The 14,515-nt window shown below is 40.1% G+C and overlaps 1 protein-coding gene across 1 annotated transcript in view; it reads left to right on the top strand.

Moving 5' to 3' along the window:
- LOC106637415 (cell adhesion molecule 2) overlaps positions 1 to 14,059 on the top strand; it is a 60,972-nt gene extending 46,913 nt beyond the window's left edge. The window contains exons 3-5 of the mRNA XM_014350183.2: positions 4,248 to 4,476; positions 8,100 to 8,399; positions 13,394 to 14,059. Coding sequence (XP_014205669.2) covers positions 4,248 to 4,476; positions 8,100 to 8,399; positions 13,394 to 13,494 — 630 coding nt within the window. The 3' untranslated portion in view covers positions 13,495 to 14,059. The remainder of the gene's footprint in view (positions 1 to 4,247; positions 4,477 to 8,099; positions 8,400 to 13,393) is intronic.
- The last annotated feature ends 456 nt before the right edge of the window (positions 14,060 to 14,515 follow it).

The following is a 14,515-nucleotide window of genomic DNA, read 5'->3' as shown; positions in this document are numbered from 1 at the left end:
TGAGCTGGTGAAATCTGAAATTTCCCAACGGCCGAGACGTAAAGGTGTTAACTTTACTTCGATACAATATTTAGGCCCACTTTTTTATTTTATTTTTTAATAGAGAGAGAGAGAGATGGGTGCAGTTCTTTTCTATCTCCCTCAAGGGTGAAAGAGAATATTTATTCAGGATCAATGTCCCATACTACAGTTTTAAAGAGAAAAAAAAAAGGAAAATCGATAACTTTGAGTAGTTTTGCTAAATAAGTTTGATAGGTTGTAATATAGTGGGCAGAAAACGGCAATCAATCATCAGCGTGATTCCAAGGATTGACTTTTGTAAAAATGTGCAAGCAAATGTATCGACTAAACAACTAGTTGACAAAGGATACACGATATGACAAGGAAAATATAGTCTTGCATATACATTTGCACATGAATTACAGCCTAGTTTTTTTTAATCCTAAATCCTACCCCCGAAACTCCCACCTTTTCGTAATTTCTCCCCATCTTGCTACTTGCGATATTTTTACAACGCACGAGAGGGTTGGGATACGGAGCGTTGACCTGACTTTTTCTCTTCTAATTGCAATTAAAGCTATTCTCTGCTCTGTTGTCGTGTTTTTTGCCATATCCTTTTTCGCCTTTTTTTCATTTTTCTTCTTTTTTCTTTTCTTGCAACAGCTGCGCGAGACGTGACTTTGATCGCCCGACGAGAAACGGAATAACAAATAAGACGGTGCTCCCTCTCTTCCTTCCCTCCGAACCACGTAATTGTGGGTATTCTTGGACGACGTTACGCGCTCCTTTGCCGATCGTCTTTTGCTTTGTTTAGCTCGGATTGTTCGTCTTCCCCTCCGTTTTTTTTTTTTTTTTTTTTTTTTTTTAATTTTTTTTATTTCTCTGTTCTTATACTCGCTGTTTTTCTAACTTTGAACGGGACTTTTAGCTATCGCCAGGGCCATGGAGACTCATTCAGCTCCGTGGCATTGTCATCGCAAGGATTTCTTTCCTTATTTTTCCTCTGACAGCTAAAAGGAGCGACGTCTTGTTGATGCTTGAGTTACGATGGCCTTGTTTGCGCATTGACGTAAGTTCCATCCAATGAAGATATGACGAATCGAAAGAAAAAAAAAAAAACATTTTATAAAAACATTACATTTTTCACATTTGTGTTGCTGCACGAGTGAGAAAGCAAGGATGACAAACATGCGATTGGCGCATTTTTTATTTCTCCCCAGAAGAAAATTCCATTTATAATATCCACAATACGTGCACACACTCGTAAATACATTCTTACGTGTATTATCTAGGTCATCGGCGAATAAAACCGAAAAACATCATTTTATGTTCAATAAACAAGCACATGCAAACATAGGTACTATGTGCTTGCTGCCGAATCAGATCAAAGCCTGCAGAGTTGACACAAGTAAATCTGTAATGGTGTCGGAGATGCTTCGCTTTGATCGATTTTTTTTTTTTTTTTTATCTCGTTCTCCCGAGGCATACTCGGGTGAGGAGAGCATAACGAAGTGAAAAATTGGAAGCTTATCTTCCAATAAATGAGATGTGAAATACGATTTCTGAAACTTGACAATGGAAGGAAATATACCTTATGAAATTCTTGGTTTGGACTTATAAAATGAGTAGTTTTGGTTAATATTCTTTCAAGGCGGAAATGGCAAGGTGTAAAATTCACCAGGCGTTGGAGAACTTGACATTTTTATGCATTAAATTAGTCATTCATCGTTTTTTTGATACGCTAATTTATAGAAAATTCCGCTATTGGTCGTGGTTTTTCTATGTAAATTCTAGATGCAACGTAAAGTGATACGGTAAATAAAAAAACTCATTTAATATCAGATTATAATTAATTTCAAACATCATTTATTCAAGTCGAGAACATTAGCTACGCAACTCAATCATTACACTGAATTCGGACACGAGGAAAAACTCAAATAAACGGGCGCACAGATACCTATCTTTTAGTGAGAAAACGAGCCTTCATGACTCGCTGAGCGAATCGAAAACAGCAACGAGATCCGACTTAATCGGCAATACGTGCCATTAATTATAACGTTTAATTTAATTAATTATACAAGTCAAAAAAAAAAAAAAAAAAAAAGAAAAAAGAATCCATTCCATTTCAACTGGAAAAGTAAATTCAAGTGGAGATAAAAACACACAACAAGCGAACGCGCAATCGGATCGATCTCGACAGTCGCGCTTGATTTAGCGAGTTTGCTCGGATGCTCCGACACGCGGGTGCTCGCCAACTTTGATCTCGATAAACATCGGCACTTTAAACTCGTAAAACCATCAAATCACGAATCGACGAGCGCGGCAAGGGTAATCCGTCGTCTTGGAGGAAACTTTTTTTTTCCCCTCCCCCGCATTCCTTGCCGAACTCGGGCGCACGCAAAACAACTCGACCTCCATTTCCAAAGTGAGAATCGAGAGATGAAAGAAAGTTTTCCCGCCCCGATAAACCACGGCCACCGTTTCGTTTTTTTTCTGCACGTGTATCTACCTCCAACGCCAGCCCTGTTTCGAGTTGGAAATGAGGGATTTTCCTTTACTATCGGAAAAGGGTTGGCCGAGCTCTTTACTTTTTAATCCAAAAGTAAAGTGCGATCGAAGGGCTTGCCCGGTGCTGTCTTCTTTTTTTTTTCGTACCCACACCAACGAGTGATCTCCCGAGTGCCGTGGAAGGATCCTCGAGCTGCTAATCAAAATTTATCAAAAACACACACTGCTGAACGTCAAAAATTGTATACAAGCGGAACATGAAAGGGGGATGAACTAATAAGCAGAGCTTCTCCTGCGTATATTCCTCGTGTCAATGATGAATCGATGCACTATTTTTCATCCGGTCGCAAAAAAAGTAAATAAATCCGAGCTTCAAGGAGAATCAATCAACCGGCTGTCGCTTTGCCTTTAAGGACATGATTACGTCGGCGTTAAGGGGGAATGTATTAATAACCAAAGCAGCATCGGGGGAAGGGCACGAGGGGCGGCCGGAATGCGAGTCCCTCGGTATGGAGGAACGTCGATGCACCGGGGGGGGGGATAAGAGATTCTTGAAAATCCTTGGAACAGCTGCCTCGTCGATATTCCCGCGCGACTTATTCCGTATACAAATTCAAAGTGCATGGGCGCGACATGTGAAATGAGGACACGAGCGAGGCTAGCGAGAGTTGTGTGCGTCGTACTTGTTTGCGCGGTATAAAGTTCGCGTGTATCGATGGTGTCGCCTGGGTTGCAGCGGTGCGTAAAAATCCAAGGGAATACGGTGCATGGGTGGTATTTTGGAAAAACGGGCGGGGATCACGTACAGGTGGGTTGGTTGAAAGTTCTCTCGTTGGCTCGTTTATCGAATAATTTCGTGGGCTCGCAAGGTGAGGGCGTCTTTTATTAAATATCCTGGCGTGCGGTGGTGAGTTTTTTTTTTTTTTTTTTTTTTTTTTTTTCATTGGAGCAGGAAAATTGTTGTTGTTATTAAATATTGCAAAAGTTTCAACTTAATCGTGAACTCTGGAGTTAATTTTGTTTTTGCATTATTAGTAGTATGGGCAGTGGCGCTGGAACACCCAGTCGTTTGGAGTTACTCTTTTATATTTACTTCAACTACTCGTATTTCCATATTAGTACGAGGGAAAATTTTTTCATCCGTACTTTTTAAATAAAGTAAAAATCAATCCACAGTTACCGTGTCTCTGAATTTAAAATTAAAATTATCTAGAAATAGAGCGCAGACGAAGTTGTGTAACAGTGATATTTTCAGCTCTTGGAATTAGAATGTCCACAATTAAAAGGAGCTCGAGGTATAGTGAAGGATGATAACGCTAAGACACTCAGACCCCGTGATAAGATTTAGAAACCCAGACTTTCCTCAAACTCGAATATTAAAAAAATCCATCTCTCTCTCTCTCTCTCTCAAAGATGAGCAAAATTTTTATTCTTCGTAAAAAACAGTTTTCCTAAAAAAAAAAAAAAAAAAAAAAGAAAAGTAACTTCAGCGTTCTATTTGCATCATCGAGACAAACTGTACAATCTCTATTCATGATCCTGCCGCGAGCATACATGTAGTTGGGCAGAAACTAATTCGTCGTGCTCCCAACCGAGATTTGCTTTAATCAACACCCAAAACGCAAATTCCAAACTACATAGTCATACGCGAGAGAAATAATCAAAGCCCAGTTGTATTCAAATGTACCCGAGTTCCAAAACACTCGACTAACAGTAACACGTCGAATTCTCATGTGCAGGTGTCCTGGGTGAGACATCGGGACATCCACATCTTGACAGCGGGGGCGTACACATACACGAGCGACGAGCGGTTTCAGGCGCTGCACAAACCGAACACGGGCTTGAGTAACGAGTGGTCCGAGTGGACTCTGTCGATCAAGTGGGCCCAAGAGCGTGACGAGGGCATCTACGAGTGTCAGATTTCGACGATTCCCGTCAAAGCCCACCAGTACTACCTCAACGTCGTTGGTAAGTCGAATCATATCATCATGCACACTTTACAGTAGTTTTTTCACGATGAAAACAATGAATCAGGCGGTTTCAGTAGTATGACTCAATAACAGGTCAGACGAGCTCTTTTCAATTTTTTCATCACCGTAATGGTTATTAATGTTTATTTACTTGGATATTATGTTGATACGTAAATGAAGTTGTTGAACAAAAACTATAGATTTTACACAGATTTGCATTAACAATTACATGACGAACATATAGCTCGTATTTTTTATATCATTAACATTTTTAAAGTTTTTTGTTCTCATTTTTTGTTTTATAATCAACATTTTTGACTTAAACTAATTTTGAAATTGACGTTATTCAGATAAACATTTATCATGTCCCTGTACACAAAATGAAAACAAAAAGAAAATTCCTTAAAACAAATACAAACAAAAAACCATATGTGTAATTAACATGTAATTTATCATAAGACATCAATAATAATCACTTTTCCTGTAATTTAGAATTTCGTCATAAAAAAAACAATTATTTTTGGAACAATAGCTAAAAGTTTAATGATATTAAAGCAATTGCGTGTTTTGATGTTTAACTAAATAACAACAGTAATAGCAATAAAAATACTTTCTCCTACCTCGGGGCATTTTTCGTAATTTTTTAGACATTTGTCGCACCCTTGGTAGGACACAGATTCCAGATTCAGTGTTCGCCACATGAGCGCTGTTCAATATCATTACCAAAGAGATATTTTGGTCAGTTAAAAAACAACATAACAAATTATTTTAATTATAGATTAAGTGTATAATTAATGATATTATTATTTCAACTCCATCGCTATATAAGACATATTAAAATACAAAACTGGACTTATAACTATTTTACAGTAATCGTAATAAAAAAAATTTTGGAATTGTTGTTGTCGAATAGACTTTTATAACATCCCTCTTTTACACCAAAAAAAAAAAAAATTTCATTAGCTAATAAAATAAAATCTAATGCAAAATGATGTAAAAAAATGCTTACACAACGTAAGGCCACTTTGAATATTTATGTATTCAATCCTCTATTGTCAGTTAAAAGCTTATCTGGAACTCATTGGAATGAATATCATTGACCTTACAGATACTTCGGTATTATGCAGCAGACAACTACAAGAAATATTTTCCAACTCATCTAATTTATAGGAAATCTGATATTTAAATAACTATAATTACCGTAAAAGTATTTAAAAAGCTGTGTTAACAACGAAAATAGAATGTAAAAAAGTAATAAATTCATTACATTTCAACTTTTGTACATCTAGCTTATGGTGATAAAGACGATTCTATACTTCGTCTTTCAACTTTTTAAAACAAGTCTCATCAGTCAACTAACTTTCAATCAAATGCAAGAGCTCTTTTTTTAAGTAGTTAAAACATGATTCATGTTTTTATCGTGAAAAACTGTCATTATTATCAAAGTAATACAAGTAAAACGTTCGCAAAATTAATTTATTCACGCGTATCAATATGCCAAGTTCTAGGGCTGCACGAGAGTCGGGACAATACAAAACTCATCAAAATATAATATTATTCTTGAAAACTTGAAAACAAATAAAAAAAATGCTATATCTCTTTCTTTTGATACGATCCGATCTTGTTTTGTCTCTATATTATCTTAAATTCTTGGTTTAAATTATGATTCAATAAATTTTGCCAAAAATTAAAAATGTCCACAAATTAATATTTTATAATTTGAGAAAAAACATTTGCAGCTTCTTTTCATCAATACTTTATCTTTTATTAGTATGCTAATGTTGTATTTGCATTTTTAGATAAAGCTTTTAAAAATTTGATAACTTTAGATTGTATCGGATTAAATTAACCCACGTACGAACACAAAACAAGGTAAAGATAGGAACTAAGATCTTGGTAAACACGATAACAAATCAATCTTCCTGACATATTAGCTCGCGGATATTTCATTTTAACTATTCATAGTGGCTGTGCTAGTTGATGGCAGTGCCTGTGTTAAAAGCAAGTAGAAGAATCAATCTTTTTAGAATTATAAAATAATAAATTAATTATTCTTCAAAATATTTTCCATAAGATGTGAAAGATAATTAGTAACGTTCTCACAACTTTTGTTTCTGTAGCGTTTATTTTCAGAGGTCACTTAAACATATACAATTTACTATTCAAATTATTTACTTTCACATAGGGATGTCCACTAACTACGTGGTCTAATTTTAGCCGAAATTTACCTACCCCTCAATGTAGCTGTTTTTATACCCTACTATATCCCACCATTTCTCAACCTCATCACAACGTAGCTGTTTTTATTGTTTGAGATGAATATTTTCGTGAAAATAAAAAAAAAATAATAATGATTCAAGTGTTTCGTTATTAACTTTTTTTATCAATAAAACTTTCTTTTTGGGGAAACATTCAATATACATGAAGATTAGTATTATGAGGGATCCCAAAGTCAAACCTGCTCACTCATTTTATTGACCTTTCCATTCCTTCACGTAGCTCAGTACAGCCTTTTGTCAAACGTCCCCTTCCCTTACCTCGATCACGTACTTTATGGATGGCCTCCCCAAAACAATCTTGATGTCGACTTAAAGCCCTATGCTTCATATTGTCTCAATTATTATTTCGAAACGCTAGACAAAACTCCTAAGTTGAAATCGAATCACACGTAAGGGGTAAATGACCCATTTACTGCGCACTGGCATTTTTGACCCAATTAATATGCTTAGACGAATGGTAATTTAGTAGATGCAATGACTAAGTGTCTAACCGCGTGGCCACTATTGAGGTCTTCTGCAGAAAGGATTGATAGTTGTCATCTTATTAATCACGAGATGAACAAGGGGTTGGGAATTATCTTTGCATTAATTTGCGATTATACCGAATGAGCTTGGCTCTGGTGTTGGCCCCTCTTCGTTGGACTTGCCGATTGTTTAGTTCGGGTTCGTCCTGAGAGGGATTGCCCACCGAGTCCTACAGTCATCATTTGGTATGATCTGAACCTTATCGATTCCCACTAAAGGAAGATGTCGGTTAGGCTTTCAACACAGACTGATGAAGTAGGATGATTAAGAGCAACTTATAAACTGAGCTCAATCATCTCTCTTGCGGGTTTACTGGCGCGGGCGCCGCGACGGTACGCCGCGTAGCGGATGAAAAATGCACTACGTCTAATTTGGAATAAAAATAAATATACTCGTATACTATATTATATCCGAATGCAAAGTAATTTTGTGACACGGACAAAACCACGACACCATCCAGATAACCCTTGGTGTCTCGTGCAGCCCTACCGAGTCCCAATAGCGATAAAGATCCTTGGTCTCGTACAGTATAATTTTTGTTCACCCCCTCCCCCCCCCCCCTCTTGATCCACCGCTCACCTATAGCTCGACGAGCCAAGTGGGTACACACGCGGCAAGAGCAAACAAAACAGTTGGATCAAACTCAAACAGACCGAGACCTCCCCTCATCCATCACGTCGATTCGAAAAGAAAAACAAAAAAAAATTCCCCCCTTTCCCACGACCACCATCGACAAACAGCCTACGCTTATTAACGATCCGCACGTGCTCTGGCGCGCGTGTGTTTGTTTGCTTTGTTTGTCCAACGCAACGTGCAGTGCCCACGGCGACGATACTCGGCGGCCCGGAGCTCTACGTGGGCGCGGGCAGCACGATAAACCTGACCTGCGCGATCCACTTCAGCTGGGAGCCCCCGGCCTTCATATTCTGGTACTACAACGACGCGGTCATGAGCTACGACAGTCCCAGGGGCGGGGTCTCGGTCATCACGGAGAAGGGCAGCGACGTCACGACCTCGTGGCTCCTCATACAGGCGGCCCAGCCCGGCGACTCCGGGGAGTACAAGTGCAAGCCGAGCAACGCCAACGTCTCCTCGATCAGGGTCCACGTGCTCACTGGTACGTATACCAATGATATACTTTTTTCTGCCTACCCTTCTCTGTTTCTCGTGTTGTCCTTGTAATGCTCATACCCTTGCCACCACCTGTGCGACCCACCCGACGTATATAAATCAAGTGCGCCGCTGCTGGCTTTTGTTTCGCTCCGGCGAGCTATTATCGGCCCTCGGACACTCCCCGAGCTGTACATTGGGTGGGCGCTGCTGTGTTGCTGCCGTTGTACGTACATTCGACTACGGTTTGTTTGCGTGTCGCGCGCCCACCTCTTGGCTAATAGATCCATTTGACTTGGTGGTACAGCCACACACGTGCTTCGCGAAAAAAAGGATTTGTTGCCCTTGGCTGGGTAAGCGTAGGCCGGGGGAGTTTTTTAACTTTTTTTTTTTTTTTTTTTTTTTTCATTGCAAGCACATCCCACGCTGGCTGATTGAAAAAGTTTTGTTTCTCCACGGGATCATCTGCCGATGGTTCGCGGCTTTGCCACCGCGAAATGGAAAACGATATCTGGTACTCTCGGAGCTATGGAACAAGTGGGGAAATTGGGTTTTTTGGAGATGGGATTTTGTGTCAATTTTTTTCGGAGAGCTTTGAAAAACACGGAGGAATTGGGTTTTTTTTTTTTTTTTTTTTTTTTTTTTTTTGGATGCCCGACTGTCATTTGCGGATAAAAACCCACGTGGATGTTGATTAATTGATTGGATTTATTTTTTTTAGTGGCTGGAACCGGTTTTGGAAAATCTAGATCGCAGGGCTTTTTGTACTTGCGAAAAAAAAGTGTAAAGAAAATACATTCAAAGTAGCCCGCAATATCAATATCACCGAAGCGCCCGGACCCGCTTTGACCCCCCGGAAAAAGATGAAAGGGCTAGCTTGTGTAGCTTCAAATTGAAAATTCCTGCGTGCATCTTTCCACCCTTTTTTCCACATGTCTGGCTGCATCGAGCTATAGAATTTAGCGACAAGAAACGGCAGCAAAGTCCAAAGGAATGACCACACGGCGCGGGTGTGGCCGGAAGCGACGGGAATTGCGTTCTGACTTGTTTTGCAGAAAAAACGTTGTCCTCGCGCCGGCAGTTTATATTCCCTCCTCTCTTATCTGCGCGCAGTCATCTTCGGGCCACGCTGCTGCGGATGACGCGAGATCCGGTATGTCATTTCTCGCTCTTCTGCTTCTTTTCTCTCTTTTTTTTTTTTTTTTTTTTCTTTTTCTTCCTCGTCACGGTGACCGAGTAATCGTACGGATAAATTGAGTCCGTGGCTCTCCAGTCGACCCCAATCCCGCCTCTGCTTCCTTCGTGTCGCGAGGAGTACACAAGGGCTTCCTCCATCCTCTTTGCTCCACAATAAGGACTTATCAAACATCAGAGGTAGTAAAATTTCAATTGTCATAAAAGAAACTATTTAACCCCGTTTGAACGCTTGCAACATTTCACGGTCGAATGAAAGCTCGTTCACCCACCCCTGAAAAAAAAAAAAAAAAAAGATCCCAATTAAGGATATCCCCCTGGGAAACGGCTCACGAAAGAGAGAATAAAAAAAAAAAAAAAGATATTCGTCTTCGTCCCTGGGTTGAGACCCTCCAACAATGCCGGAGTGAATGAAGAGATCGAGCTCGACGACAATGGCAGAGGAGGTAGAAATAAAAGAAGTAGCTCTACCCGGGGGTGAGAGAAAAAAAAAGGACCTGGGTTAATTAAATCCATCGTCCCACCACCCGTGGAGCTGATGCGGCAACACAGAGATATCTCATAAACAGAAGGAGTTCCTCGAGGCATCTTTCAATTCCTCCCGCGCAAAGGGTCGTCTTCTCTCCGAGACTGCCTCGTGGTTGTTTTTTTTTTTTTTTTTCTTCTTCATTCCTTAGCTACTGCATCTCGACCTCCTCGACCGAGCTTGGCAGAGGGAATGCAAAATACGAATAAAGTTTCCAGGGCGCGCGGAAGAATGAGATGCGCCACTAGTAGATTTGACGTCGATTCACGTTCAGACGCCGGGGGTAAGAGGAGGGCAAACTTTGCGGGCCCGCGTCTGGCGCGCATTAGCATAATGCGTGGGCGTGTCTGTGTGTATACGGTGTTTCGCTTGGGTACGTATACATCGCGATGGGGATACATCCCAACAGTTTTGACCCGCTTGCGAGAGATGGATGGACGTTCTGTTGTTTTTTCAAAGATTCGGTGGAAAGGGGGGGGGGTGAGAAGATCCGGGGATGCCTTTGTACGATTTTTCGCTCGGTCTTGATTTGTATACATCCAGAGGAGGAAAGGGAGGAGATAAAGAGAACTTGGAAGCTTACGCGGATATCTGTGGGAGATGGAAAAATTTTGTTGCGGATTATGCGAGCGCTTTTTTGGCTTTTCCAGACGATTTGCCGGATGTAAAACTGTTTGATTGGAAATAATAAAAATTCGGGTGACCCCATGAATTTATGCATGGATTTTTTGTGATGTCTGTCGTGCTGAGCGTCTAATTGTGTATTTGACTCAGAGAGTGTATATACATGGCTTCTGGGGAATGGGGTTTGGTAAAACTTTGAGTTGGGATTTCTGGAGCTCCGAGATAAAAGATAAAAGATTCCTTTTAAAGTGATCCTGTAAATCCTTGTACTAGAGATGCCACACGATTTGATTGATTTGCAATACGAATCTGTCGTTGGTTTTTGTAGCTAAGTCAAGGTGTCCAGTGATGGAGTGATTTGATTGAGCTTGACCAGCCTTGCTGTGACAATATGTTTGCTTGATTTTATACTCCATCGTTGATGGACAATGGATGAAAAGTTCAAGTGACAAAATTTGAATTTATACGAGCACGTATCGATTTGTATTTAAATTTTGTTTGTTTTTGTAGCTTTTGATGGGGATCACCAAAGTAAAAAAGGGTACTTCATTGTTGATTATGACTTTGATGTGCATACAAGTACTATATATCAATGTACATAGACAATGAAGTTGAACGTGAACAAGGGGACTTACTATAGCTATGCGATGTACATCGAAACGAGCTACTGTGGATTTTTCAGGGCTTAGTCAACAGTTTTTTGTCATCTACATTTAAAACTACTTACTTGCAAAAATTCTTTTCGTACAGATTCTTTTTGTATTAACCAGGTTACCGGAAGTTACATTCCAAAGTCTTAGGCGTATCCATTTTCTAGGAAAGATACATTTGCCTACACTTTACAATCTGATGGTACTGAAAATGATGTAGATTTCACGAATCACATTAGTCGTATGAACAAAATGAAGGGAATCAGTTCTAATTAGCTGAAAAAATAGTTTACTTTTTTAGTAACTTACAAAGAGTCAATTGTAGTGGAATTTGATCATTACCTTCTAATGAATTCATACAATTGTCATGTCATTTTTGTACGAATCGTATCATCCTTTTCGTGATTGTGTTTTTACTGCTACGGTAGAATTGATGAATGACTCTTTTGATTGCGAGAACGTCGACAAATTTGTCGCCACGTTCAATATTCCAAACGAAACAAACGAAGAATCGAAATACCAGCGATTTGTTCGGAAAATTCGAAGCGACTGTCGTGTAAAGTGAGTACAGAATTGAGCGTTGTACGAGCAATTTCATTCAAAATGGCAGTACACGTGAGGTGACGCCATTGCCTCGACGATATGGAAAATACGGATGGGAAAGGATTTTTCCCTGCAATACCAGCTGGCGAGAGCACCTCGAGAAAGACACTCAAATATCGTGCATTGACTTTATCGATTTACATTTTGTTCCTTTTATTCGCTTTGGTATTCTTCTTCCTATGCTTTTTTCTACTTTGTTACGTTATGCTTAGAGATGCTCTACTGTAACCACGAAAATTTACGATCGTTTGATACATTAGTATAGATAACTGATAGTTTCTTGATCGCAGCGTGTCAAATTGAAATTTTTTCATTGCTAAATGATCGTGCAACGCATGAAATAACAGCTCACACAATACTCATAGAAAACGTTTTTCAATAATTGATAATACTCTTGTTTATTTAAAAAAAATAAATAAATAAATAAACAAAAAAGTCGGTTGGTAGCAAGTTGTTTCCGTTTCTTTCTTTTTCCACTAACGAAATTTAAAATATACGAATCTTTTTTTGTACACACCATTTTATTTAGATAAAACATAACAAACTTTCTCTCAGTTTTGGCTCCTATTGTTATTATTTTTTGTTGTTGTTACAATAAAGTCACTTTGTTTCGTTATAAAAATACAATTTCACATACAGTAAAAGCATTACCGTTGACTTTGTAACTGACGACCGAAAAAAGCGACGGTACTCACGAAATACTATTACGATTGATTTGCGTTTTTTCATACGTATACGAGAATAAATGCCAGCTTTCACTTAGCCGTAGTTGTAAGTTTTGAAAAATGTAACTCAACTTGTATTAATTTCGTTTAGATATTGACAAATTGAAGGTAATCCCAATAAATGTTTCCGTTTTACTTTATTTCGTAAAATTCCGAAAAAAACAAGCAAAGGAAAAACAGCAAGCAAGAAAAAGTTAAACTCAACCCTCTTAACGACCGAGAAATCACCCGGAGCCGTAGGTGATTCGTCTCGCTTATCCTTCCCCGATGAAAGGTACTAATCACGCTTTTTGCGCCGTCACGTAATCCAATTCACTTACAATGGGGGAAGGGGGGGGTGGGCACTTTTTCCCCGAAACCACACAGTCCCGAACTACGCGATATTACAACGTCAACATCGACAAAGAAAGAAAACAAATTTTCCAAAGCCAATATTGGCGGTCGGACGTTGACAGCAGAGAGCAGCAGCAGCAGCTATTTCCCCTGTACCACCACACAATAGCCCACCCCCCTCCGAGCAGCGAGTCATCCATCAGAGATATATAGCGCGGCGCGTGCATCCTCCTCCTCTTCCATCAACCCTCGCCCAATAACCCCCCAATTTCGTCCCCTCTGTGTGGTACTCGAGGCCAATATCTCAATGTGTAGGGGCCAACTTTTCATCTTGTGTGTGTTGCAGGTGAGCGTCCGGAAGCTATGCAAACGGGCACGGCCGGACCTATTCTATCATCGAGCTGTCTTTTGGTGTCGCTCATCATTTTGTACATATCCTCGGTGTAAAGCTTCCAGCTGCCATCCACCCAAGTTTAAAAAAAAACACGGGACCGAGAGCAGAAGCGATCACGTGTCCAGCACAAGAGGGTTACTACAAACGACAGCAAAAAAAAGTACGTACGTAGCGGGTGCGCGAAATGAAGTTGATCGAGCGGAAAAAAAAATAAAGGACGAGATTACCTGTAATGTTAAGCATTGGATTATATAAAGATATAATATAAATGTGCGTGTGTGTGGATCGGACGTCGAGCTAGTCTCTCGTATGTATGATTACCGGGGCTGCGCGACCAGAATGCGGTGTACAGTGGATCAAGGCTTGCACATGCGAACGGACAGAGAGAGGGAAAAGTGCGCACTCGAGGATCCAACTAGTGACCTGGCGCTCTCTCTCTCTCTTTCTCTCGGCAATTCGGCGATTTTACGCCCAAGTTGGTGGTGTTTGCGCCTGCCTGGGTCGCACGTACACATCCCGCGGTGACAGAGACTCGTGCGAGCTGTTTCGTGGCTCGTAAACTTAAATTATACCGCGCGCTCTACTCCCTTCCCGTGATATCTCCCGAATACCGAGCGAGCACGCGTATGCACATATGTGTACGCCCTCGGGATATGGTGAGTAACAGAAGGATACCATGTGTATACCTGACGCGTGTCGGGACATACAGATGTGGACAAAAAGGTGTTATTAACACTCCGAACCCAATATCTTCCCAAACTACCCTCTTATCCCCCCACGACACTGTGTCCAGTATACGTATATATGAATATTGTATACACGCGTGAGTTTGAGACGGTGATGAAAATAAAAAGAAAAGCGAGAAAATGTGTGAATGCGTCTGCGAAAGAGCCTTTGTGTGGTGTGACGTGGATTTGCCGTTGCTATGAGTATTTTCGGTTTTACCGTATACGTGTACGTGCACGAGTTCAACAAACTTCTTTTATTTCATTTTCTTATTTGCAGGAAATTGACTTTTTTTTCTCGTATCCATACTCTATCTACTTTGGCTAAAGAAAGTTAGTAAGCCTCCGA

Source organism: Copidosoma floridanum, unplaced genomic scaffold (assembly GCF_036245765.1).
Source record: "Copidosoma floridanum isolate Cflo_tuat_1 unplaced genomic scaffold, Cflo_Japanese_pri ptg000006l, whole genome shotgun sequence".
NCBI classification, from domain to species: Eukaryota; Metazoa; Arthropoda; class Insecta; order Hymenoptera; family Encyrtidae; genus Copidosoma; species Copidosoma floridanum.
Note: the sequence above shows the minus strand (reverse complement) of the source record. Positions and strands in the feature narration are given on the sequence as shown.